The 23,699-nt window shown below is 70.6% G+C and overlaps 1 protein-coding gene across 2 annotated transcripts; it reads left to right on the top strand.

The window, feature by feature from the left end:
• The first annotated feature begins 182 nt into the window (after nt 1–182).
• On the top strand, nt 183–23,069 carry PRMT5 (protein arginine methyltransferase 5). Of its 2 annotated transcripts, XM_087734967.1 has the most exons (24): nt 183–204; nt 1,259–1,314; nt 1,412–1,554; nt 2,593–2,697; nt 2,804–2,890; nt 5,230–5,457; nt 5,544–5,674; nt 6,334–6,402; nt 7,950–8,068; nt 9,462–9,547; nt 9,948–10,082; nt 13,330–13,439; nt 14,198–14,247; nt 14,345–14,508; nt 15,214–15,375; nt 15,582–15,659; nt 15,744–15,802; nt 16,594–16,716; nt 18,537–18,712; nt 19,758–19,867; nt 21,197–21,290; nt 21,511–21,627; nt 22,067–22,131; nt 22,885–23,069. In XM_087734967.1, the coding sequence occupies exons 2-24, from the start codon at nt 1,269–1,271 to the stop codon at nt 23,035–23,037; spliced, it is 2,610 nt and encodes an 869-aa protein (XP_087591093.1). In that variant the 5' UTR covers nt 183–204; nt 1,259–1,268; the 3' UTR covers nt 23,038–23,069. The 2 variants fall into 2 exon arrangements, with proteins under 2 accessions (XP_087591093.1, XP_087591092.1); XM_087734966.1 differs by lacking the exons at nt 183–204; nt 1,259–1,314; nt 1,412–1,554; ... (3 more) ...; nt 5,544–5,674; nt 6,334–6,402 and adding an exon at nt 7,733–7,877.
• The last annotated feature ends 630 nt before the right edge of the window (nt 23,070–23,699 follow it).

A 23,699-nucleotide genomic window follows, 5' to 3' on the forward strand; every position in this document is an offset into this window, starting at 1 on the left:
GCGGCCGTCGGTAGGCTCCAGCGTGAACGGGGGCGGGGGGAGAGTGGTTTGCGCACACCGCGCATGCGCGCGGTTTTCCCGCCCGTCCCGCCCCCCCTCGCCGCCTATTGGGTGCCCGCTCCTTCCCGCCGCGCTCCCATTGGTCAGCGGCCCGAGGGGGGGGGGAGGGTGGGCGGGGCAGGTGGCGGCTGTCCGGCGCGGCGGGTACGATCGTGAGGGGGGGAGAGGCGGGCCGGGTTTTGGGGTGAGAAAAGGGGGTTTTGGGGGCGATCGTGAGGGGGAAGTGGGGCGGGGGGGGGCGAGCGGGCCGCGGGGGTGGGGGGGAGAGCTTTTGGGGTGAGAAGAGGGGGTTTTGGGGGGATTATGAGGGGAAAGTGGGGCGGGGGGGGGGAGGACAGGCTTGGGGGGGGGGGCTGTGAGGAGAAAATAGGGTTCGGGGGTCAGGTTTTGGGGTGAGAAGAGGGGTTTTTGGGGGGTTCTGAGGAGAAAATAGGGCTTGAGGGGGGCGATGGGGTTTGGGGTGGGGGGGAGGCAGGTTTTTGGGGTGAGAAGAGGGGTTTTTGGGGGGGGTCTGAGGTAAAAATAGGGCTTGAGGGGGGGCTGTGGGGGGACGGGACGGGCTGTGGGGGTGGGGGGGTCAGGTTTTGGGGTGAGAAGAGGGTTTTTTGGGGGGGTTATGAGGGGAAAAGAGGTTTGGGGGGCACTTTGGGGGGGTCCCTGAGGGCAGAGGGGTTTGGGGGGTTATGAGGGGCAGAGGGGGTTTGGGGGGGTCCCTGAGGGAGCAGGGCTTTGGGGGGGCACTTTGGGGGGTCCCTGGGGGCAGGGGGGTTGGGGGGCACTTTGGGGGGGTCCCTGAGGAGCAGAGGGGTTTGGGGGGTCCCTGGGGGCAGGGGGGTGGGGGGGCACTTTGGGGGGGTTATGAGGGGCAGAGGGGATTGGGGGGTCCCTGGGGGCAGGGGGTTGGGGGGGGCACTTTGGGGGGGGTCCCTGAGGGGCAGAGGGGTTTGGGGGGGCACTTTGGGGGGTCCATGAGGGGCAGAGGGGTTTGGGGGGTCCCTGGGGGCAGGGGGGTTGGGGGGGGGGCACTTTGGGGGGGGTCCCTGAGGGGCAGAGGGGTTTGGGGGGGCACTTTGGGGGGTCCATGAGGGGCAGAGGGGTTTGGGGGGGTCCCTGGGGGCAGGGGGGTTGGGGGGCACTTTGGGGGGCGCGGGCTCGTTTCGGGGTCAGGGCGGGTGAGGGCTGCCTGTCCCCCGCGCAGGGGGGCCGCCATGGCGCTGGACGCGGGGTCGCCCGAGGCCGAGGTGCTGCTGCCCGGTGAGAGGGGGGGGGGGGGTCCGGGGTGGGGGGGGCTACCGCGGGGGCTACCGCGGGGGCTACCGCGGTGGCTAACGCGGGCGCTGCCGCCCCCCAGGGGAGGAGCCCCCCCTGCCCCCCAGCGGGGCCACCCCCCAGGAGCTGCGGGCCCACCCCGGCCTGGCCCGGCTGCTGCAGGGGCTGGGCTGCGCCCTGGGCTCCGAGGGGCTCAGCCCTGCCCTGGGGAGGGAGCTGCGGCAGGTGGGGGCGCGCGGGGGGACACGGGGGGGTGTGGGGGGACACGGGGGGATGTGGGGACATGGGGGGGACATGGGGACGGGGGGACGCGGGGGGACGGGGGGACACGGGGGGACGTGGGGACACGGGGGGGACATGGGGACGGGGGACGCGGGGGGACGTGGGGACACAGGGGGACATGGGGACACGGGGGGGACATGGGGACGGGGGGACACGGGGGGACGTGGGGACACAGGGGGACGTGGGGACACAGGGGGGACATGGGGACGGGGGGACGCGGGGGACGTGGGGACACGGGGGGATGTGGGGACACGGGGGGGACATGGGGACGGGGGGACACGGGGAGACGTGGGGGGACGTGGGGACGGGGGGACACGTGGGGACAGGGGGACACTGGGGGATGTGGGGGGACACTGGGGGATGTGGGGACACAGGGGGGACGGGGGGACACGGGGGGACGTGGGGACATGGGGGGACATGGGGGGGGACATGGGGGGACATGGGGACACGAGGGGATGTGGGGACACGGGATGTGGGGACACGGGGGGACATGGGGACATGGGGACACGGGGGGGACATGGGGGGACATGGGGGGGGACATGGGGGGACATGGGGACACGAGGGGATGTGGGGACACGGGATGTGGGGACACGGGGGGACATGGGGACATGGGGACACGGGGGGGACATGGGGGGACATGGGGGGGACACTGGGGGACGTGGGGACACGGGGGGGACGTGGGGGGACACTGGGGGACGTGGGGGCATGGGGGGACAGACGGGGACGTGGGGACACGGGGAGGTGGGTGATGGGGAGGTTTGGGGGGGTCTTGGGGGACACGGGGGGGGGACGTGGGGGGACGGGCAGACCCGGGGGGCCTGGGGACATGGGGACAGGGAGATGCGGGGGGACGGGGGGCACGGGGGTGGGTGCTGGGGGGCTTGGGGGACACGGGGGGGGGGGACGCGGGGGGGGGTCTTGGGGGGCAGGAGGGGGACGGGGGGGGGGGATTTGGGGGCGCTGAGGGCGGGGCGTGCGCAGGCGGAGGCGGGGCTGGCGCTGCGGCGAGGGGCCTGGCTGCGCTGGGAGAGCCTCTGGCGGGGGCTGCAGGAGCTGCGGCGGGACCCCCGGGGCCTGCGCCCCCCGGTGAGTGCCCGACCCAGACCCCCAGCCCCGGGGGGGGGCGGCCCCGGGGCCTGCTGGGAAGGGGGGGGTGCCCCGGGGCATGCTGGGACGCCTGCCCCCTCCCCAGGTCCTCCGGGAGCTGGAGCAAGCCCTGGCCTTGGCTGAGCTGCGCCGCGGGGCCCCCGCCTTCGCCACGCCGCTGCCGGACCCCCAGGTGAGACCCCAGCCCCCCAAACCACCCAGCGCCCCCAAATCCCCCCCAAACCCACCCCAATCCCTCCCAGACCACCTCAGATCCCCCCAAATTCCCCCCAACCGCTCCAATCCCCCTGCGAATCCCCCCAAAGCCACCCCAATCCCCCCCACCTCAACTCCACCCCAAACCCCTCAAAATCCCCCCAAATCCCCTCAAATCTACCCAGAACCCCCAAATTCCCCTCAATTCCTGCCAAATCCCCCCAAACTCCCCCAGAATCCCCCCAAATCTGCTCCAAATCCCCTCAAATCCCCCCAAACTCCCCCAAATGCCCCCCAAATCCCCCCAGAGCCCCCAAACCCACCCCAAATCCCCCAAACCACCCCAAATCCCCCTCACGCCCCCCAAATCCCCTCAAATGCCCCCAAACTCCCCCAAATTCCCCCCAAATCCCCCCAAACTTCCCCCAATCCCCCCAAATCCCCCCAAACTCCCCCCAAATCCCCCCAAATTCCACCAGACCCCCCCAAATTCCCCCCAAATCCCCTCAAATCCCCCCAAACTCCCCCAAATTCCCCCCAAACCCACCCTAAACTCCCCCAAATCCCCCCAAATCTCCCCCCAATCCCCCTCACACACCCCAAATCCCTCTAAATCCTTTCCAGTCCCCCCAGAGCCCCCCTAAATCCCCTCAAATCCCCCCAAACTCCCCCAAATTCCTCCCAAATCCCCTCAAATCCATCCCAAATCCCCCCAGACCCCCCAAATTCCACCCAAGTCCCCTCAAATGCCCCCAAACTCCCCCAAATTCCCCCCAAATCCCCCCAAACTTCCCCCAATACCCCCCAATCCCACCCAATCTCCCCCAAATCCCCCCAAACTCCCCCCAAATCCCCCCAAATTCCACCAGACCCCCCAAATTCCCCCCAAATCCCCTCAAATCCCCCCAAACTCCCCCAAATTCCCCCCAAATTCCACCCAAATCCCCCCAAATCCCCCCAAATCCCCCCAAATTCCCCCCAAATCCCCTCAAATCCCCCCAAACTCCCCCAAATTCCCCCAAATCCCCCCAAATCCCCCCAAATTCCCCCCAAATCCCCTCAAATCCCCCAAACTCCCCCACATTCCCCCCAAATCCCCCCAAATCCCCCCAAATTCCCCCCAAATCCCCCCAGACCCCCCAAATTCCCCCCAAATCCCCTCAAATCCCCCCAAACTCCCCCAAATTCCCCCCAAATTCCACCCAAATCCCCCCAAATCCCCCCAAATCCCCCCAAATTCCCCCCAAATCCCCTCAAATCCCCCCAAACTCCCCCAAATTCCCCCCAAATCCCCCCAAATCCCCCCAAATTCCCCCCAAATCCCCTCAAATCCCCCAAACTCCCCCACATTCCCCCCAAATCCCCCCAAATCCCCCCAAATTCCCCCCAAATCCCCCCAGACCCCCCCAAATTCCCCCAAATCCCCTCAAATCCCCCCAAACTCCCCCAAATTCCCCCCAAATTCCACCCAAATCCCCCCAAATCCCCCCAAATCCCCCCAAATTCCCCCCAAATCCCCTCAAATCCCCCCAAACTCCCCCAAATTCCCCCCAAATCCCCCCAAATCCCCCCAAATTCCCCCCAAATCCCCTCAAATCCCCCAAACTCCCCCACATTCCCCCCAAATCCCCCCAAATCCCCCAAATTCCCCCCAAATCCCCCCAGACCCCCCAAATCCCCCCAAATCCCCTCAAATCCCCCCAAACTTCCCCCAATCCCCCCAATCTCCCCCAAATCCCCCCAAACTCCCCCAAATTCTTCCCAAATCCCCTCAAATCCACCCCAAATCCCCCCAGACCCCCCAAATTCCCCCTAAATCCCCCCAAATCCCCCCAAATTCCCCCAGACCCCCCCAAATTCCCCCTAAATCCCCCCAAATCCCCTCAAATCCCCCCAGACTCCCCCAAATTCTTCCCAAATCCCCCCAAACTCCCCCACATTCCCCCCAAATTCCCCCAAATTCCCCCCAAATCCCCTCAAATCCCCCCAGACCCCCCCAAATTCCCCCCAAATCCCCTCAAATCCCCCCAAACTCCCCCAAATTCCCCCCAAATTCCCCCCAAATCCCCCCAGACCCCCCAAATTCCCCCCAAATCCCCTCAAATCCCCCCAAATCCCCCCAAATCCCCCCAAATTCCCCCCAAATCCCCCCAAATCCCCTCAAATCCCCCCAAACTTCCCCCAATCCCCCCAATCTCCCCCAAATCCCCCCAAACTCCCCCAAACTCCTCCCAGACCCCCCCCCCCCCCCAACCCCCCCAATCCCCCCCAAAAGGGGCCCCGGCGCTCAGCGCCCCCCCCCCCCCGCCCCCGCAGGATCCGTCCCCGCTCCGCCCCCTCCTGCTGGCGGCGCTGGAGCGGCGCCTGGCCGAGAGGGCGGAGGAGCTGAGCGGCTACTACGGGGGCTCCCCCGCCGCCCCCCGCCCGCCCCCCGCCGCCACCGCCCGGGCTCTGGCCGCCGAGGGCCGCCGGCTTCACCGCGCCCGCCGCCGCCGCCGCCGCCTCGGCCAGCTGCTGGCGCGCCAGCGCCGCGCCTACCCCCAGGTAGGGGGGAGGGGAGGGGGGGGGGTCTGGGGGTGGGGGGGTGGGGGGGTTGGGGGCGCAGGGGTGACCCCGTCTCCCCCCCGCAGGCGCTGGGGCGCTGCGCGGCGCTGCTGGGGCGCCTGGCCGGCGAGCGCGGCGCCGGGGCCTGGGCGGAGCTGGACCGGCACCACGCCGGCTACCTGGAGGCCAAGGGGGCCACCATGTTGCTGAAGATCCGGTGGGTGAGGCCGGGGACCCCCCCGTTAGCCCCCCGTTAGCCCCTCGTTAGCCCCCCGTTAGCCTCTCATTAGCCTCCCCGTCGTTAGCCCCCCGTTAGCCCCCCGTTAGCCCCTCGTTAGCCCCCCCTTTGTTAGCCCCTCGTTAGCCCTTCGTTAGCATCTCCTTCGTTAGCCCCCCGTTAGCCTCCCCCTGTTAGCCTCCCGTTAGCCCCCCGTTAGCCTCCCCGTCGTTAGCCCCCCGTTAGCCCCCCGTTAGCGCCTCGTTAGCCTCCCCTTCGTTAGCCCCTTCCTTAACCCCTAATTAGCCCCCTCCTTAGCCTGTCCTTCGTTAGCCCCCTTGCTAGCCTCTCTCTCATTAGCCTCCCCTTCGTTAGCCTTATTAGCCCCTCGTTAGCCCCTCATTAGCCTCCCCTTTCTTAGCCTCTCGTTAGCCCCTTCGTTAGCCCGTTAGCCCCTCGTTAGCCTCCTCTGCTTAGCCATTCCTTCGTTAGCCCCTCATTAGCCCCTCGTTAGTCCCTTCGCTAGCCCCTCATTAGCCTCCCCTTCCGTAGCCCCTCGTTAGCCCCTCGTTAGCCCCTTCGTTAGCCCCTCCTTAACGGGGGGGGGAGGGGCGGCGGGGCGCTAATTAACCCCCGCTCGTTAACTCCCCCGCGGCCAGGCTGGAGGAGCTGGCGCTGCTGCGGGACACCTACCCCCCCGCCACGGTGGAGGCGCACCGCCGCATCAGGTGGGTGCGCGGGGCGGGGCCGCCGCGTCGCCGCCCCCTCGCGCCACGCCTCACACCCCACCCCCACCCCCCCCCCCCGTCTCGCGGCGCAGGGCGGGGCTGGAGGCGGCGGCGGGGCGAGCGGCTGGGGAGGCGGCGCGGGCGCGGGCGGCGCTGGAGGCCTTCGCGGGGCTGGGCCCCGCCTTCGCCCGCCTGGCGGGGGAGTACGGGCGGCTGCGGGAGCGGCTGCGGCACCGGCGCTGGGCCCTGCGGCAGCTCCACCGCCGCGGCGATGACGACGGCGACGGCGACGGCGCGGCGGCGCCCCAATAAAGAGCCCTGCACCCCCCTTCCCGCCGTCCTCCGTGTCCGGGGGGGGGAGGGGGCGGGGCCTGCGGGGTGATGGACAGGGGTGCGGGGTGAGGGAGGGGTGATCGACAGGCGGCGCGGCTCACTGATAGGTGCGGAGGGTGAAGGGGGCGGGACCAGGCAGCTCGCAGGGGGGTGATTGACGGGCAGCGCGGCTCGGTGATAGGCATAGGGCGGTGTGGGCGGGGCATTGGGATGATTGACAGGTGGCACAGCTCACTGATAGGTCGCTAGGGTGGCATGGCTGGGGCGCAGAGATGATTGACAGGCGGCGCGGCTCACTGATAGGTGCAGAGGGTGAAGGGGGCGGGACCAGGCAGCTCGCAGGGGGGTGATTGACGGGCAGCGCGGCTCGGTGATAGGCATAGGGCGGTGTGGGCGGGGCATTGGGATGATTGACAGGTGGCACAGCTCACTGATAGGTCGCTAGGGTGGCATGGCTGGGGCGCAGAGATGATTGACAGGCGGCGCGGCTCACTGATAGGTGCAGAGGGTGAAGGGGGCGGGACCAGGCACCTCGCAGGGGGGTGATTGACGGGCAGCGCGGCTCGGTGATAGGCATAGGGCGGTGTGGGCGGGGCACAGCTCTGTGATAGGCGCACAGGGTGGCATAGGCGGGGCACGGGGGTGATTGATTGACAGGCATTTTCGCGGTGTGGGCGGGACGCGGGGATGATTGACAGGCAGCGCGGTTCAGTGTTGGGCGCGCAGGGCGGTGTGGGCGGGACCAGGCAGCTCACGGGGTGGGGGGGGGGCGGGGGCTGTGATTGACAGGCGGCGCTGCTCGCTGATAGGCGCACAGAGCCGCGCGGACGGGTCACGGGGGTGGAGGGGGGGGATGATTGACAGGCGGCGCGGCGCGCCGATAGGCGGCGGGGGCGGAGCCAAGCGCGGCGGGAGCCCGCCGCCCTGATTGACGGGCGGGCCGTCGTCGCCGATTGGCGCGGGGGCGTCGTCGTCGTCGTCGATTGGCGGCGATTGGCGGCGGGCGGGGCGGCGGGCGGGGCGCGGACAGCGATGGCGGCGGCGGGGCCGGGGGCGGCGGGCGCTGCCCGCGTCTCCAGCGGGCGGGAGCTGAGCTGCGTCCCGGAGGTGGCCGGGGCGCTGGGGGCGGTGGCCCGGCAGGGGTGAGTGGCCCCCGACCCCTGACCCCCGACCCTCCCGACCCCTGACCCCTGACCCCTGACCTCTCCCCTCAGGTTCGACTTCCTGTGCCTGCCGCTCTTCCACCCGCGGCACCGGCGGGAGTTCGGCCTGGAGCCGGCGCGGGGCCGCCCGGGGCCTCAGACCCGCTCCGACCTCCTGCTCTCCGGCCGCGGTGAGCCCGGGGCTGCGGGGGGACCCCTCTTATAGCGCCCCGGGACCCCTTATAGCGCTAAGGGACCCCCTATGGCGCCCTGGGACCCCCTTATGGAGCCCTGGGACCCCCCTATGGCGCCCCGGGACCCCCCCTATGGCGCCCCGGGACCCCCCCTATGGCGCCCTGGGACCCCCCTATGGCGCCCTGGGACCCCTTATGGCGCCCTGGGACCCCCTTATGGCGCCCTGGGACCCCCTTATGGAGCCCTGGGACCCCCCTATGGCGCCCTGGGACCCCTTATAGCGCTAAGGGACCCCCTTATAGAGCCCTGGGACGCCTTATAGAGCCCCGGGACCCCCCCTATGGTGCCCTGGGACCCCTTATAGAGTCCTAGGACCCCCCTATGGCGCCCTGGGACCCCTTATAGCGCTAAGGGACCCCCTTATGGCGCCCTGGGACCCCCTTATGGCGCCCTGGGACCCCCTATGGCGCCCTGGGACCCCCTTATGGAGCCCTGGGACCCCCCTATGGCGCCCCGGGACCCCCCCTATGGCGCCCCGGGACCCCCCCTATGGCGCCCTGGGACCCCTTATAGCGCCAAGGGACCCCCTTATAGAGCCCTGGGACCCCTTATAGAGCCCCGGGACCCCCCTATGGCGCCCTGGGACCCCTTATAGAGCCCTAGAACCCCCCTATAGCGCCCCGGGACCCCCTATAGCGCCCCGGGACCCCCCTATGGCGCCCCGGGACCCCCCCTATGGCGCCCTGGGACCCCCTATGGCGCCCTGGGACCCCTTATAGCGCTAAGGGACCCCCTTATGGAGCCCTGGGACCCCCTATGGCGCCCCGGGACCCCTTATAGCGCCAAGGGACCCCCTTATAGAGCCCTGGGACGCCTTATAGAGCCCCGGGACCCCCCCTATGGTGCCCTGGGACCCCTTATAGAGTCCTAGGACCCCCCTATGGCGCCCTGGGACCCCCTTTATAGCGCCCTGGGACCCCCTATAGCGCCCTGGGACCCCCTATAGCACCCTGGGACCCCTTATAGAGCCCTGGGACCCCCTATAGCGCCATTGGGCCCCTAAAGAGAGAAGTGGGGCACTGTGGGACGCTGTATAGCACCCTATAGACCCCCTATAGTGCCCTATAGCCCCCCAAAGAGGGAAGTGGGGCGCCCTGGGAACCCCCCGGGCTATAGGCCCCCCCCCCCCGGGCATAGCCCCCCCCCCCCGGGCTATAGGCCCCCCCCCCCGGGCATAGCCCCCCCCGGCTATAGGCCCCCCCCCCGGGCTATAGGCCCCCCCCCCGGCTATAGGCCCCCCCCCCGGCTATAGGCCCCCCCCCCGGCTATAGGCCCCCCCCCCCGGCTATAGGCCCCCCCCCCGGCTATAGGCCCCCTAACGCCCCCCAGACTGGAACACCCTGATCGTGGGGAAGCTCTCGCCCTGGATCCGCCCCGATTCCCCGCTGGAGCACGTGCGCAGGAACTCGGAGGCCGTGAGTGGGGGCTGGGGGGTCCATGGGGGGGGGGGGGGCTGGGGGGTCCCTGGGGGGGGGTGGGGGGGCTGGGGGGGGCTGGGGTGGGTTTTGGGGGGTCCCTGGGGGGGGGGGGGGGGGGCTGGGGGGGGGCTTGGGGGGTCCCTGGGGGGGGGGGGGGGGGGGGGCTTGGGGGGGGGGCATGGAGGGGCTGTGGGGGGCTTGGGGGGTCCCTGGGGGGGTTGGGGGGCTGGGGCGGGTTTTGGGGGTCCCTGGGGGGGGTTGGGGGGCTGGGGTGGGTTTTGGGGGTCCCTGGGGAGGGTTGGGGGGGGGTTGGGGGGTCCCTGGGGGATCTGGGGGGCTGTGGAGGGTTTTGGGGGTCCCTGGGGGGTCTGACCCCCCCCTCCCCCCTCCCCCCCAGGCCATGCTGCAGGAGCTGAATTTCGGGGCGTACCTGGGGCTCCCCGCCTTCCTCCTGCCCCTGGCGCAGGCGGAGAACCCCAACCTGGCGCGGGTGCTCTGCGCCCACCTCCACACCGGCCACCACAGCGCCATGGTGGGGCTACTGGGGGCACTGGGAGAGGGGCTGGGGGCGCTGGGAGGGCACTGGGGGGCACTGGGAGAGGGGCTGGGGGCGCTGGGGGGCACTGGGAGAGGGGCTGGGGGCGCTGGGAGGGCACTGGGGGGCACTGGGAGAGGGGCTGGGGGCGCTGGGGGGCACTGGGAGAGGGGCTGGGGGCGCTGGGAGGGCACTGGGGGGCACTGGGAGAGGGGCTGGGGGCGCTGGGGGGCACTGGGAGAGGGGCTGGGGGCGCTGGGAGGGCACTGGGGGGCACTGGGAGAGGGGCTGGGGGCGCTGGGGGGCACTGGGAGAGGGGCTGGGGGCGCTGGGAGGGCACTGGGGGGCACTGGGAGAGGGGCTGGGGGCGCTGGGGGGCACTGGGAGAGGGGCTGGGGGCACTGGGAGGGCACTGGGGGGCACTGGGAGAGGGGCTGGGGGCGCTGGGGGGCACTGGGAGAGGGGCTGGGGGAGCTGGGAGGCACTGGGAGAGGGGCTGGGGGCGCTGGGAGGGCACTGGGGGGCACTGGGAGAGGGGCTGGGGGCGCTGGGGGGCACTGGGAGAGGGGCTGGGGGCGCTGGGAGGGCACTGGGGGGCACTGGGAGAGGGGCTGGGGGCGCTGGGGGGCACTGGGAGAGGGGCTGGGGGCGCTGGGAGGGCACTGGGGGGCACTGGGAGAGGGGCTGGGGGCGCTGGGGGGCACTGGGAGAGGGGCTGGGGGCGCTGGGAGGGCACTGGGGGGCACTGGGAGAGGGGCTGGGGGCGCTGGGGGGCACTGGGAGAGGGGCTGGGGGAGCTGGGAGGCACTGGGAGAGGGGCTGGGGGCGCTGGGAGGGCACTGGGGGGCACTGGGAGAGGGGCTGGGGGCGCTGGGGGGCACTGGGAGAGGGGCTGGGGGCGCTGGGAGGCACTGGGAGAGGGGCTGGGGGCGCTGGGAGGGCACTGGGGGGCACTGGGAGAGGGGCTGGGGGCGCTGGGGGGCACTGGGAGAGGGGCTGGGGGCGCTGGGAGGGCACTGGGGGGCACTGGGAGAGGGGCTGGGGGCGCTGGGGGGCACTGGGAGAGGGGCTGGGGGAGCTGGGAGGCACTGGGAGAGGGGCTGGGGGCGCTGGGAGGGCACTGGGGGGCACTGGGAGAGGGGCTGGGGGCGCTGGGGGGCACTGGGAGAGGGGCTGGGGGCGCTGGGAGGGCACTGGGGGGCACTGGGAGAGGGGCTGGGGGCGCTGGGGGGCACTGGGAGAGGGGCTGGGGGCGCTGGGAGGGCACTGGGGGGCACTGGGAGAGGGGCTGGGGGCGCTGGGGGGCACTGGGAGAGGGGCTGGGGGCGCTGGGAGGGCACTGGGGGGCACTGGGAGAGGGGCTGGGGGCGCTGGGGGGCACTGGGAGAGGGGCTGGGGGAGCTGGGAGGCACTGGGAGAGGGGCTGGGGGCGCTGGGAGGGCACTGGGGGGCACTGGGAGAGGGGCTGGGGGCGCTGGGGGGCACTGGGAGAGGGGCTGGGGGCGCTGGGAGGGCACTGGGGGGCACTGGGAGAGGGGCTGGGGGCGCTGGGAGGCACTGGGAGGGGGAGTGAGGGCACTGGGAGGCACTGGGGGCACTGGGAGAGGGGCTGGGGGAGCTGGGAGGGCACTGGGGGGCTCTGGGAGAGGGGCTGGGGGCACTTGCAGGGCACTGGGGGGCACTGGGAGGCACTGGGAGAGGGGCTGGGGGCACTTGCAGGGCACTGGGGGGCACTGGGAGGTACTGGGAGGCACTGGGATGTGGGCTGGGGGCACTGGGAGTGCTGGGAGGGCATTTGGAAACTGTGTAGAGTTTCTGGGGGCCATTAGACTTTAACTGGGAGGCACTGGGAGGCCTTGAGGGCTTACTGGGAGGTTTTAAGCAGCTACTGGGAGTTACTGGGCGAGCCTGTAAAGTTTGTGGGGGCCATCCGGGTTTAACTGGGAGGCACTGGGAGGATTTAAGGGCTTACGGGGGGGGTGAGTGGGGGGTGCTGGGGGGCACTGGGAGGATGTAAGGGCTTACTGGGAGTTACTGGGCGAGCCTGTAAAGTTTGTGGGGGCCATCTGGGTTTAACTGGGAGGCACTGGGAGCATTTAAGGGCTTACTGGGGGGTGACTGGGGGGCACTGGGGTGACTGGGGGGCACTGGGAGGATGTAAGGGCTTACTGGGAGTTACTGGGCGAGCCTGTAAAGTTTGTGGGGGCCATCCGGGTTTAACTGGGAGGCACTGGGAGGATTTAAGGGCTTACGGGGGGGCACTGGGAGGTGACTGGGGGGCACTGGGGTGACTGGGGGGCACTGGGAGGATGTAAGGGCTTACTGGGAGTTACTGGGCGAGCCTGTAAAGTTTGTGGGGGCCATCCGGGTTTAACTGGGAGGCACTGGGAGGATTTAAGGGCTTACGGGGGGCACTGGGAGGTGACTGGGGGCACTGGGGTGACGGGGGGGCACTGGGAGGATGTAAGGGCTTACTGGGAGTTACTGGGCGAGCCTGTAAAGTTTGTGGGGGCCATCCGGGTTTAACTGGGAGGCACTGGGAGCATTTAAGGGCTTACGGGGAGGCACTGGGGGGTGACTGGGGGGCACTGGGGTGACTGGGGGGCACTGGGAGGATGTAAGGGCTTACTGGGAGTTACTGGGCGAGCCTGTAAAGTTTGTGGGGGCCATCCGGGTTTAACTGGGAGGCACTGGGAGGATTTAAGGGCTTACGGGGGGCACTGGGGGGTGAGTGGGGGGCACTGGGGTGACTGGGGGGCACTGGGAGGATGTAAGGGCTTACTGGGAGTTACTGGGCGAGCCTGTAAAGTTTGTGGGGGCCATCCGGGTTTAACTGGGAGGCACTGGGAGGATTTAAGGGCTTACGGGGGGGCACTGGGGGGTGAGTGGGGGGCACTGGGGTGACTGGGGGGCACTGGGAGGATGTAAGGGCTTACTGGGAGTTACTGGGCGAGCCTGTAAAGTTTGTGGGGGCCATCCGGGTTTAACTGGGAGGCACTGGGAGGATTTAAGGGCTTACGGGGGGGCACTGGGGGGTGACTGGGGGGCACTGGGGTGACTGGGGGGCACTGGGAGGATGTAAGGGCTTACTGGGAGTTACTGGGCGAGCCCGTAAAGTTTGTGGGGGCCATCCGGGTTTAACTGGGAGGCACTGGGAGGATTTAAGGGCTTACGGGGGGGCACTGGGGGGTGACTGGGGGGCACTGGGGGGCACTGGTCTGACTGGGGTGACTGGTCCCCGCAGTTCTGGGTGCGGGTGCCGCTGCTGGCCCCCGAGGACTCGCGGGACGACCTCATCGGCAACGAGGCCGCGGCCGGGCCCGAGGGGGCCAGCGAGGAGAGGACCTGGCAGTGGTGGGGGCCGGGGGGGATTTGGGGGGGGCCCGGGGGGGTTGGGGGGTCCTAAGGGGGATTTGGGGGGTGGGGGGGTCCTGGGGGGGGGGATTTGGGGTCTGGGCGGGGGGGTTGGGGGGGATTTGGGGGTATGGGGGGGGGTTGGGGGGAAATTGGGGGGGGGGTCCTGGGGGGGATTTGGGGAGTTCGGGGGGGATTTGGAGTTTTGGGGGTCCTGGGGGATTTGGGGAGGATTTGGGGAGGATTCGGGGGGGATTTGGGGATTTGGGGTGGGGGGTTTGTGGGGGGATTTGGGGAGGTTTCGGGGGGGGGGGATTGGGGTTTTTTGGGGGGATTTGGGGGGGTTTGGGGGGGGGCTTTGGGGGGTGGGGGGTTGCTGGCGGGATTTGGGGGGTTTCGGGGGGGGGCTTTGGGGGGGGTTTGGGGGGGGGCTTTGGGGGGTGGGGGGTTGCTGGGGGGGTTTGGGGGGATTTGGGGGGTTTCGGGGGGCTTTGGGGTGTGGGGGGTTGCTGGGGGGATTTGGGGGGGTTTGGGGAGGTTTCGGGGGGGATTTGGGGAGGGTTTGGGGGATTTGGGGGGGGTTTGGGGGGGGGCTTTGGGGTGGGGGGGTTGCTGGGGGGTTTGGGGGGATTTGTGGAGGATTTGGGGGGGTTTGGGGGGATTTGGGGGGTTTCGGGGGGGCTTTGGGGTGGGGGGGGGGTTGCTGGGGGGATTGGGGGGGTTTGGGGTGACCCCGCCGCCCCCTCCCCCCCCCGCAGGTGGCACAACTTCCGCACCCTCTGCGACTACAACAAGAGAGTGGGGGTCGGTGAGTGCGCGGGCGGGGCCGGTGGGGGGGGGGGCGTGGTCCGCGAGGGTGTGGCCGCGGGGCGTGGCCTGGCGCTGACCCCGCCCCCTCGCCCCAGCCCTGGAGGTGGGGGCCGACCTGCCCTCGGGGGCGGCCATCGACCGGTGGCTGGGGGAGCCGGTGAAGGCGGCCATCCTCCCCACCAGCGTCTTCCTCACCAACAAGAAGGGCTTCCCCGTCCTCTCCCGCCTCCACCAGCGCCTCGTCTTCCGCCTCCTCAAGGTTGGGGGGGATTTGGGGGTCCCGGAGGGATTGGGGGGGGCTTGGGGGTCCCTGGGGGGCTTGGAGGTCCCTGGGGGGCGATTTGGGGGGTCCCGGAGGGATTGGGGGGGGTTGGGGGTCCCTGGGGGGCTTGGAGGTCCCTGGGGGGGGATTTGGGGGTCCCGGAGGGATTGGGGGGGCTTAGGGGTCCCTGGGGGGGGGGATTTGGGGGGTCCCGGAGGGATTGGGGGGGCTTGGGGGTCCCTGGGGGGCTTGGAGGTCCCTGGGGGGATTTGGGGGGTCCCGGAGGGATTGGGGGGGCTTGGGGGTCCCTGGGGGGCTTGGAGGTCCCTGGGGGGGATTTGGGGGGTCCCGGAGGGATTGGGGGGCTTGGGGGTCCCTGGGGGGATTGGGGGTCCCTGTGGGGGGATTTGGGGGGTCCCGGAGGGATTTGGGGGGGTTGGGGGGTCCCTGGGGGGGTTTTGGGGGGTCCCGGAGGGATTTGGGGGGGTTGGGGGGTCCCTAGGGGGTCCCTGGGGGAGGGTTGGGGGGCTGTGGGGGGGATTGGGGGGTTTTGGGGGGTCCCGGAGGGATTTGGGGGCTTTTGTGGGTCCTTGGGGGTCCCTGGGGGGGATTGGGGGGTCCTGGAGGGATTTGGGGGGGGTTTGGGGGATCCCTAGGGGGTCCCTGGGGGGGGTTTGGGGGTCCCTGACCCCCGTCCCCCAGCTGGAGGTGCAGGTGGTGGTGTGGGGCGCCCCCCGGCACGGGGGGAAGCCGCTGGGCTCCTACCTGCAGTACCTGGAGCACCTGGGCCAGCACCGGCCGCCCCCCTCCGCCTACGAGCTCTTCGCCCGGGGCTACGAGGACTACCTGCAGTCCCCCCTCCAGGTGGGCGGGGCTTCGCGGGGGGGGCGGGGCTTTCCGAGGGGCGGGGCTTCGCGGTGGGCGGGGCTTTCCGAGGGGCAGAGGGGGGGAGGGGGTGTGGCTTGCGTGGGAGCCGGGTGGGAATGGGGGGGAGCTCTGGGGGTTGAGCGAAAGGGGCGGGGTTTGGGGGGAAAGGGGCGTGGCCCTCAGTGGCTCCACCCACCCCCCAGCCCTTGATGGACAACCTGGAGTCGCAGACGTACGAGGTGTTCGAGAAGGACCCAATCAAATACTCCCAGTACCAGCAGGTGGGCGGGGCTTGGGGGTGGGTGGGGTGGGGCCGCCCTCTGGCTCCACCCACCCTCCTCATTAGCATTCGCCCCGCCCCCTAGGCCATCTATAAGTGCCTGCTGGATCGGGTCCCCGAGGAGGAGAAGGACACCAACGTCCAGTGAGTCACCCCACGGCCCTATAGGGCGCCCCACAGCCCTATAGGGCGCCCCACATCCCTATAGGGCACCCCACGGCCCTATAGGGCGCCCCACATCCCTATAGGGCGCCCCACAGCCCTACGGGGCGCCCCACGGCCCTATAGGGTGCCCCACAGCCCTGTAGAGCATTCTATATCCCTATAGGCTGCCCCACGGGGTGCCCCACAGCCCTATAGAAAGCAGCCCATGGCCCCTATGGGGCGCTTCATAGCCCTATGGGGTGCCCCACGGCCCTGTAGGGTGCCCTATGGCCCTATGGGGCACCCCACATCCCGATGGGGCGCTCCACAGCCCTATAGGATGCCCCACAGCCCTGTGGGGCGCTCCGTATCCCTATGGGGCGCCCCACGGCCCTATGGGGCGCCCCACATCCCTATAGAGTGCCCCACAGCCCCATAGGGCGCCCCACAGCCCCATAGGGCGCCCCACGGCCCTATAGGGTGCCCCACAGCCCTATAGGGCACCCCACATCCCTATAGGGCGCCCCACGACCCTATAGAGTGCCCCACAGCCCCATAGGGCGCCCCACGGCCCTATAGGGCACCCCACAGCCCTATAGGGTGCCCCACAGCCCTACGGGGTGCCCCACGGCCCTATAGAGCACCCCACGGCCCTATGGGCCGCCCCGTATCCCTGTGGGGCACCCCACGGCGCTATGGGGCACCCCACGGCCCTATAGGCCACCCCGTATCCCTGTGGGGCACCCCACGGCGCTATGGGGCGCCCCACTGAGGCCCCCCCCGCCCCCCAGGGTGGTGATGGTGCTGGGGGCCGGGCGGGGGCCGCTGGTGAACGCCACGCTGCGGGCGGCGCGGCAGGCGGCGCGGCGCGTCCGCGTCTACGCCGTGGAGAAGAACCCCAACGCCGTCGTCACGTGAGTCGCCCCGTAACCGCCCCCCGCGCCCCGTAGCTGCCCTATAGACGCTCTATAGGTCTGCCCCCCCCCCCCCCCAGACCCCACAGCTCCCCAAAACCCCACGCCACCGGGACGGGGCGACCCCTATAGCGCCGTAGGGGACCCTATAGCCCCACCCCCCAACCCCCTATAGCGCCGTAGGGAATCCTATAGCCCCCCCGAACCCCCTGTAACGCCGTAGGGGGCCCTATCGTCCCCCCAACCCCCTATAGCGCCGTAGGGGGCCCTATAGCCCTCCCCCAACCCCCTATAGCGCCGTAGGGGGCCCTATAGCCCCCCCCCCAACCCCCTATATCGCCATAGGGGGCCCTATAGCCCCACCCCCCAACCCCCTATAGCGCCGTAGGGAATCCTATAGCCCCCCCAACCCCCTATAGCGCCGTAGGGGGCCCTATAGCCCCCCCAACCCCCTATAGCATTGTAGGGGGCCCTGTCATCCCCCCAACCCCCTATAGCGCCGTAGGGAATCCTATAGCCCCCCAACCCCCTATAGCGCCGTAGGGGGCCCTATCGCCCCCAACCCCCTATAGCGCCGTAGGGGGCCCTATCGCCCCCAACCCCCTATAGCGCCATAGGGAGCCTTATAACCCCCCCAACCCCCTATAGCGCCGTAGGGGGCCCTATAGCCCCCCAACCCCCTATAGCGCCATACGGCCCCATAGGTCAGCTCGCCACCCCCCCGGACCCCACAGCTCCCTGAACCCTGATACCGCCGGGGGGTAGCGACCCTATAGCCCCCCGTAATCCTCTGGTTTATCCTTCCCATCCCCTATGGACCCCATAGGTTCTCAGTCTGCAATGATGCCGTGACCGCAGGCTGCCCCATAGCGCCCCAAACCCCCCCCCCATCACCCTTCAGCCCCCCTATAGACCCCATAAGACCCCAATCTCCATCCCCACGGGGATGCCGCGGCCCTATAGCACCCTATAGCACCCCAAAACCCCCTCCCTCGCTCTCCAACCCCCCCCGGACCCCATAGCCCCCCCATAGCCCCCCTATAGCCCCCCAAACCCCCCCATAGACCCCATAACTCCCCCATGTCCATCCCTATGGTGACACCGTGACCCCATAGCCCCCATGGACCCCATAGCCCCCCTATAGCCCCCCAAACCCCCCCATAGACCCCATAACTCCCCCATGTCCGTCCCTACGGTGACACTGTGACCCCATAGCCCCCCCGTAGCCCCCCCATAGCCCCCCCATGGACCCCATAGCCCCCCCATAGCCCCCTATAGCCCCCCATGGACCCCCAAACCCCCCCATAGACCCCATAACTCCCCCATGTCCGTCCCTATGGTGACGCCGTGACCCCGTAGACCCCCTGTAGACCCCCCATAGCCCCCCATAGCCCCCATAGCCCCCTCATGGACCCCATAGCCCCCATAGCCCCCCCATGGACCCCATAGCCCCCCATAGCCCCCCTGGACCCCATAGCCCCCCTGGACCCCATAACTCCCCCATGTCCATCCCTACGGTGACGCCGTGACCCCATAGACCCCCCATAGCCCCCTCATAGCCCCCATAGCCCCCATAGCCCCCCATGGACCCCATAGCCCCCCCATAGCCCCCATAGCCCCCTCATGGACCCCATAGCTCCCCCATAGCCCCCCATAGCCCCCCTGGACCCCGTAACTCCCCCATCCCCATCCCTACGGTGACGCCGTGACCCCATAGCCCCCCCATACCCCCCCATACCCCCCATACCCCCCCCTGGACCCCCTAACTCCCCCATCCCCATCCCTGCGGTGACCCCCAGCACCCCGGTCTCCGCCCCCAGGCTGGAGAGCTGGCAGTACGAGGAGTGGGGGGCGCAGGTGACGGTGGTGCCGCGGGACATGCGGGAGTGGCGGGCGCCCGAGGGGGCCGACCTGGTGGTGTCCGAGCTGCTGGGCTCCTTCGCCGACAACGAGCTCTCACCCGAGTGCCTGGATGGGGCCCAGCACTGCCTCAAGGGTGGGCGGGGAGAGGGGTCTGGGGGGCGGGGAGAGGGATTGGGGGGCGGGGAGAGGGGTCTGGGGGGCGGGGAGAGGGGTCTGGGGGGCGGGGAGAGGGGTCTGGGGGGCGGGGAGAGGGATTGGGGGGCGGGGAGAGGGATTGGGGGGCGGGGAGAGGGGTCTGGGGGGCGGGGAGAGGGGTCTGGGGGGCGGGGAGAGGGGTCTGGGGGGCGGGGAGAGGGATCTGGGGGAGGGGAGAGGGATTTGGGGGGCGGGGAGAGGGGTCTGGGGGGCGGGGAGAGGGATCTGGGGGGCGGGGAGAGGGATCTGGGGGAGGGGAGAGGGATTTGGGGGGCGGGGAGAGGGATCTGGGGGGCGGGGAGAGGGATCTGGGGGAGGGGAGAGGGATCTGGGGGAGGGGAGAGGGATCTGGGGGGCGGGGAGTGGGATTTGGGGGCGGGGAGAGGGATTTGGGGGAGGGGAGTGGGATCTGGGGGAGGGGAGCGGGATCTGGGGGAGGGGAGAGGGATCTGGGGGAGGGGAGCGGGGTCTGGGGGCGGGGAGCGGGGTCTGGGGGAGGGGAGCGGGATTTGGGGGAGGGGAGTGGGATGTGGGGGGCGGGGAGCGGGATTTGGGGGGCTCTGGGGCTGGGATTGGGATGTGGGGGGCTTTGGGAATGGGCTTTGGGGGGCTGGGAGTGGGATTTGGGGGGCCGTGGGGCTGGGATCGGGATTTGGGGGGCCGTGGGGCTGGGATTCGGGGTGGTTGGGGGGCCGTGGGGCTGGGGTCGGGATTTGGGGGGGCCGTGGGGCTGGGATTCGGGGTGGGGGGGGCCGTGGGGCTGGGGTCGGGATTTGGGGGGGCCGTGGGGCTGGGATTCGGGGTGGTGGGGGGCCGTGGGGCTGGGATCGGGATTTGGGGGGGCCGTGGGGCTGGGATTCGGGGTGGTGGGGGGCCGTGGGGCTGGGATCGGGATTTGGGGGGGCCGTGGGGCTGGGATTCGGGGTGGGGGGGGGCCGTGGGGCTGGGGTCGGGGCCGTGGGGCTGACGGCCGTGCCCCACAGCGGACGGGGTGAGCATCCCCTGCTCCTACACCTCCTTCCTGGCCCCCATCTCCTCCTCCAAGCTCTACAACGAGGTGCGGGCCTGCCGCGAGCGCGACCGCGACCCCGAGGTAGGGGCGCTTGGGGGGCGGCCGTGGGGCTGGGGCGGCGGTGGGGGCAAGGCGGGGGGCTGGGGGCAAGGTTGGGGCTCTTGGGGCAGGTTGGGGGTCGTGGGGTGGCCGTGGGGCAGGTTGGGGGTCTTGGGGTGGCCATGGGGCAAATTGGGGGTCTTGGGGTGGCCATGGGGGAGGTGGGGGGTCTTGGGGTGGCCATGGGGCAAATTAGGGGTCTTGGGGTGGCCATGGGGCAAATTGGGGGTCATGGGGTGGCCATGGGGCAGGTTGGGGGTCTGGGGGTGGCCATGGGGCAAATTAGGGGTCTTGGGGTGGCCATGGGGCAAATTGGGGGTCGTGGGGTGGCCATGGGTCAGGTTGGGGGTCTTGGGGTGGCCATGGGGCAAATTAGGGGTCTTGGGGTGGCCATGGGGCAAATTGGGGGTCGTGGGGTGGCCATGGGTCAGGTTGGGGGTCTTGGGGTGGCCATGGGGCAAATTGGGGGTCATGGGGTGGCCATGGGGCAGGTTGGGGGTCTTGGGGCGGCCATGGGGCAAATTGGGGGTCGTAGGGTGGCCATGGGGCAGGTTGGGGGTCTTGGGGCGGCTATGGGGCAACGTTGGGGGCCGTGGGGCAAGCTGGGGGTCTTGGGGTGGCCATGGGGCAAATTGGGGGTCGTGGGGTGGCCATGGGGCAGGTTGGGGGTCTGGGGGTGGCCATGGGGCAAATTGGGGGTCATGGGGTGGCCATGGGGCAGGTTGGGGGTCTGGGGGTGGCCATGGGGCAAATTAGGGGTCTTGGGGTGGCCATGGGGCAAATTGGGGGTCATGGGGTGGCCATGGGTCAGGTTGGGGGTCTTGGGGTGGCCATGGGGCAAATTAGGGGTCTTGGGGTGGCCATGGGGCAAATTGGAGGTCGTGGGGTGGCCATGGGTCAGGTTGGGGGTCTTGGGGCGGCCGTGGGGCAACGTTGGGGGCCATGGGGCAAGCTGGCGGTCTTGGGGTGGCCATGGGGCAGGTTGGGGGTCATGGGGTGGCCGTGGGGCAACGTTGGGGGCCGTGGGGCGGCCGTGGGTAGGTTGTGGGGCGGTGGGGCAGGTTGGGGGGCGGTGGGGGGCGGCCGTGGGGCAGGTTGGGGGGCGGGTTGGGGGGCGGCCGTGGGGCGGCCGTGGGGCAGGTTGGGGGGCTGTGGGCGGGTTGGGGGGCGGTGGGGGGCGGCCGTGGGGCAGGTTGGGGGGCTGTGGGCAGGTTGGGGGGCGGTGGGGGGCAGGTTGGGGGGCGGTGGGGGGCAGGTTGGGGGGCGGTGGGGGGCGGCCGTGGGGCGCGGCGGCGCTGAGCCTCCCCGCAGGCGCAGTTCGAGATGCCCTACGTCGTGCGGCTCCACAACTTCCACCAGCTGGCCCCGCCCCAGCCCTGCTTCTCCTTCCAGCACCCCAAGCCAGGTGAGGGGGCGGGGCCTCGGCGGCCACGCCCGCACCGGTGATGTCATCGCCCCCACGGCGGGGCGGGACCTCGGCGGCCGCGCCCGCGGCGGGGCGGGATCGCCGCCGCCGCGGTCCCGCTCGGCCGCTCTCGGTGTCGCTGGAGGGGTGATGTCATGGGGGGGAGGGCGTGATGGCAGGGAGGGGCGTGGCCGGCGCTGACCCCGCCCCTCCCCCCCAGACCCCACCCAGGACAACAGCCGCTACCGCCGCCTGTCCTTCCGCGTGGAGGTGAACACCGTCCTCCACGGCTTCGCCGGCTACTTCGAGACCGCGCTCTACGGTGACATCACCCTCAGTAAGGGCGGGGCCGAGAGGGGGCGGGGCCGAGAGGGGGCGGGGCCAAGGGCGGGGGGGGCGGCGGGGGTCAACCTGGCCAACGGGGGGGGGGGGGGGGAGGGTCAACGGGGCCGAGGGGGCGGAGCCGCGGGGGCGTCGGCGGTCAACGGCGTTGGGTTGGTGTCAACGTTGGGGGGAGTGGGCGGGGTTTGGGGGCAAAGGGGCGGGGGCGGGGTCGAGCGGGCGGAGCCAGGGGCCAATGGGAAGAGTTGTGGGCCGGCGGGGTCCGAAGTGGGCGGGGTCTGTGGGACAGTGGGGTGGGGCCAGCGGGAGCTATGGGGTGGGGCGAGGGGTCGGAGGGCGGGGCTTGGCCAATCAGGGAGGGCAGGAGGACGCAGGGGTGGGGCTTGGGGGGAGGGGGTGTGGTCAGAGGGGTCAGCGGGGTCGTGACCCCGCAGGTATCCGCCCCGAGACGCACTCCCCGGGGATGTTCTCCTGGTTCCCCATCTTCTTCCCCATCAAGGTGAGGGCCCGCGGCGGCCATCTTGGGGCGGCGGCCATCTTGGGGCGGCCGCCATCTCGGGGCGGCCGTTTGGGGCTTGGCAGGAGGGTCGGCCATCTTGGGTTCGGGTAGAGCTTGCCTACCTCGGGTTGGCCGTCTTGGGTTTGGGTTGAGGTTGGCCATTGGTGGTTGGCAGGAGGGTGGCCATCTTGGGCTTGGGCAGAGCTTTGTCATCTCGGGTCGGCCATCTTGGGCTCGGGTAGAGGTCGGCCATTCTGGGTCGGCCATCTTGGGTTTGGGCGGAGGTTGGCCACCTTGGGTTGACCACGTTGGGCTTGGCGGGAGGGTTGACCACCTTAGGTCGGCCATCTTGGGTTGGCCATCGTGGGCGTGGGGGGAGGGTCGGCCATCTTGGGTTGGCCATCGTGGGCTTGGGGGGAGGGTTGGCCATCGTGGGCGTGGGGGGAGGGTGGCCATCTTGGGTTGACCATTGTGGGCATGGGGGGATGGTGGCCATCTTGGGCTTGGGTAGAGCTTTGTCATCTTGGGTTGGCCATTCTGGGCGTGGGGGGAGGGTGGCCATCTTGGGTTGGCCATCGTGGGCTTGGGTAGAGCTTTGTCATCTTGGGTTGGCCATCGTGGGCGTGGGGGGAGGGTCGGCCATCTTGGGTTGGCCATCGTGGGTCGTCCACCTTGCGTTTGGCGGAACGTGGGGCGTCTTGCTGTCGGCGGCCATCTTGCTCACCCCATTTCCCCCCCCCCCCCCCCCCACAGCAGCCGCTGGCGGTGCGGGCGGGCGAGGAGGTGGCGGTGGCCTTCTGGCGCTGCGCCACGCCCAAGAAGGTGTGGTACGAGTGGGCGGTGACCGCCCCCGCCTGCTCCGCCCTCCACAACCCCACCGGCCGCTCCTACACCATCGGCCTCTGACCGCCGCCGCCCCAATAAAGGCCTTGACTCCACTCCTCAGCCTCCTGGTGGCCATGTTGGGGGGGGGGGGGGGGGGGGAGTATCGCGGCGGCCATGGCGGGGGGGAGGGCGGCCATCTTCCCGCCTCCCCCCCCCCCGGGTGACCTCCTAACGCGGTTGGGGGGGGTTGCAGCGGGGGGTTCGCACCCCGCGGGGGCCGCTGGAGCCGTTCGGGTTGCGGGGGGGGGGTGGGGGGGGTGGGGGGAGCGGGGCAGCGGCCGTTTCGCCCCCCCCCGAACCCAGCCGCCATCTCGGGGCAGGCTGCCCCCGGCCCGACTAGGCCGCGTTTCCAGGGCGACGGCGCAAGGGAGGGGCGGGGCCGCCGCGTTTCCACGGCGACGGCGCAAAGGGGCGGGGTTAAGGGGGGGGTTGAGCGCGCTCGGCTCCGCCCGCCCACCGCCCAGCGGCCAATCAGCCCCGCCGCCCTTCCCAGCCAATCGAATGGCCGGCGGTCCGCCCCGCCTCCTATCCCCGCTTCGGGCCAATCAGCGAAAGCGCCGCTTGGTGTCCCACCCCCACCCCCCCCGCGCTCCGCGCCGTCAGCCAATGGGAGGGAGGGGAAGGCGGGCGCGGCGGCCAATGGGCGAGCGGCGAGGGCGGGGCGCGGGGAAGGAGGAGGGAGG

The sequence above is a fragment of the Nipponia nippon genome, unplaced genomic scaffold (assembly GCF_047370975.1).
Source record: "Nipponia nippon isolate SJK-2023a ecotype South Korea unplaced genomic scaffold, ASM4737097v1 scaffold_51, whole genome shotgun sequence".
NCBI lineage: Eukaryota > Metazoa > Chordata > Aves > Pelecaniformes > Threskiornithidae > Nipponia > Nipponia nippon.